The 2,610-nt window shown below is 44.1% G+C and overlaps 1 protein-coding gene across 1 annotated transcript; it reads left to right on the plus strand.

Moving 5' to 3' along the window:
* Positions 1–495: 495 nt before the first annotated feature.
* LOC137623659 (uncharacterized) lies at positions 496–1,374 on the plus strand. The gene has a single exon (XM_068354490.1). The coding sequence runs from the start codon at positions 496–498 to the stop codon at positions 1,372–1,374; it is 879 nt and encodes a 292-aa protein (XP_068210591.1).
* Positions 1,375–2,610: the final 1,236 nt, after the last annotated feature.

The following is a 2,610-nucleotide window of genomic DNA, read 5'->3' on the forward strand; positions in this document are numbered from 1 at the left end:
CGGTAGCCGACAATCTCTCCATGATCGAAATCAACGCAGTCCACCTGAGGATCGACTACGCCAACCTCCCCGTAGAACAGCAGAACGACTCTAAGGCCAAGGACTATCGTACAACAGCATCAACGCTACGGTTGAAGGATATTCCCCTCGGCTCTGCCGGGGAAACCATCCTCTGCGACACCAGCATGGGCGCCCATGCCCATGGATTCCCGCCTCCTATAGAAGGAAGATCTTTGACATCATCCACGGATTATCACACCCCTCGGGTCGCACTACAGTCCCCGTCTTCTATACGAGCTATTCATCTGGCCAGGAATAAAGAAAGACGCCCGTGAGTGGGCGAGAACCTGCATTAACTGCCAGATGAGTAAGGTCAACCACCATACTGAGTCGGGAGTCGGCGATTTTCCCCAACCCTAGAGACGATCCAGACACATCCACGTGGACATTGTGGGACCTCTGCCGCCTTCAGGTTCTGCAAGATACCTCCTGACGATGGTCGACCACTCCACTAGATGGTTAGAAGCAACTCAGATGTCTGAAGCAACCACCCAGGCCTGCGCCGAAGCTCTCCCGTCGAGTTGGATCAGCCGTTTCGGTATCCCCGATGATATCACGACGGACCGAGGTTCTGCCTTCTTGTCAGAGATCTGGCTCTTTCTGGCAAACCTGATGGGAACGACACTCCACAGCACCATGGCATACAACCCTGCAGCGAACGGCATGGTCGAGAGAACTCATTGCACACTCAAGGCAGCCCTGATGGCGAGATGTACTGACGAACATTACAAAGCGCAACTCCTATGGGTACTCCTTGGCCTTCGCACCGCTCCCAGGGCAGACGGTGAACCTTCCCCTGCAGAGAAGGTCTACGGCGAAGCGCTTACAGTCCCTGGCGAGTTCTTCCCTGCATCTACCGACGACACCAAGCTAGATCAACTGAGAGAGATCGCCTGGAAATTCAGACCATGCCTGAAAACATATGAGGACAGGACCAGACACTTCATGCCCAAGAACCTAGACAACTGTGACTATGTCTTCATCCGGGTCGATGCTCACCACCAACCCCTGACTAGATCTTATCGCGGCCCTTACAAGGTCATCAGAAGAACAGCTAAATCTTTCCTCTTGAACATCCACGGACAAGAAGATTGGATGACGATCGACCGATTAAAACCAGCGTACCTTGAAAGCAACAAGAAGATCACTGCGGGACCTGGTAGACCCAAGATTCCACCTCAGAACAAATCATCCACCAAACGGGAGAAAACCACGCAACGACAGGGGAAAACGATTCCTCCGAAGCAGAGCAACCTTCCCCTCCATTCAAGCATCAGAGGGGAACTACTTCACCCTCCACGATACAGGGATTAAGCGCATCAACCATCTCCGATGCCCTCTGTCTGGGGGGGGGGGGGGAGTACTTGTAAGGACATCGTCTTCCCCACCGTGTTTCCTCCCCCTGGACTCTTTACTGATAATTGCAACTTTATTATTTGTTCCATGCAGTAGATTTTTGTATCACGATGTTGTGCTCTTTGAGATCTTTATTTTAATGTATAATACTGTATATATCCTTAGGCTACCGCCCTGGTATTTGTTAATTTATATTGAATGAAAACACAATGATTTTGGCAGTTGGAAATGTTTCCCTCCCGGGCTACTTTTCCATCCGCACTCTGTAATATAGTGACCATTGCAAGTTCAGTAAATTGTCAGTCTCTTTCTGCTCGTCTTGTTGTCCCCACAACATAACTGTAATTCAAAAATACTGTGTGCGCACGTGTGAGAGGTGCTTTAGTTACTAACACACATAATATATAAGTATCCTACAATAATGCCTCTCAACACGAAATTAATTCGTTCTGGAGTGGCTTTTGTAACGTGATTTCTTCGTGTTGTGAGTCACATTTTACATGTAAATCGCTTAATTCGTTCCAAACACTACAAAACACCACTTCAAATCTTATAATAAAGCTACCGTGTAACCACAATGAAATACTGTACAGCCAAATGCATTTGAACCATTCAATATACCTAAATACCTGCAAATTAAGTAGTTATTAGAACATAATGTAATAATAAATGGAAAATAATACCATACATACAGTACAATACTGTACAGTTAGAATCAAAAGAACGCCGACACTCAGGGGAAATCTTTCGTCAGATGTCTCTAGTGATCCCATGACAAAACAGACAACGAGTTGCTCCTCTTACTACTGCTACGAAATGGGCGGAGCCTTCTCCAACCTTGGTGAATCAAAGACAGTAAACGGCTGTCTTTGTTAGCACAAGCATTGAAATGTTACAAATCGAGTTGCCATATTTCATTCTCAGTTAACATTTGACGTCTCAAATATCCACTACAAATACGGAATACACAAACACACACACGCACACATATATACATATATATATATATATATATATATATATGTATATATATATGTATATATATGTATATATATATATATATATATATATATATATATATATATATATTTATATATATGTTTGTGTATATGGATGTATATATATATATATATATATATATATATATATATTATGAACCCACAAAATCATGTAGGAAATATTGATTATTTCAAC

This window comes from Palaemon carinicauda, chromosome 30 (assembly GCF_036898095.1).
Source record: "Palaemon carinicauda isolate YSFRI2023 chromosome 30, ASM3689809v2, whole genome shotgun sequence".
Lineage (NCBI taxonomy): Eukaryota > Metazoa > Arthropoda > Malacostraca > Decapoda > Palaemonidae > Palaemon > Palaemon carinicauda.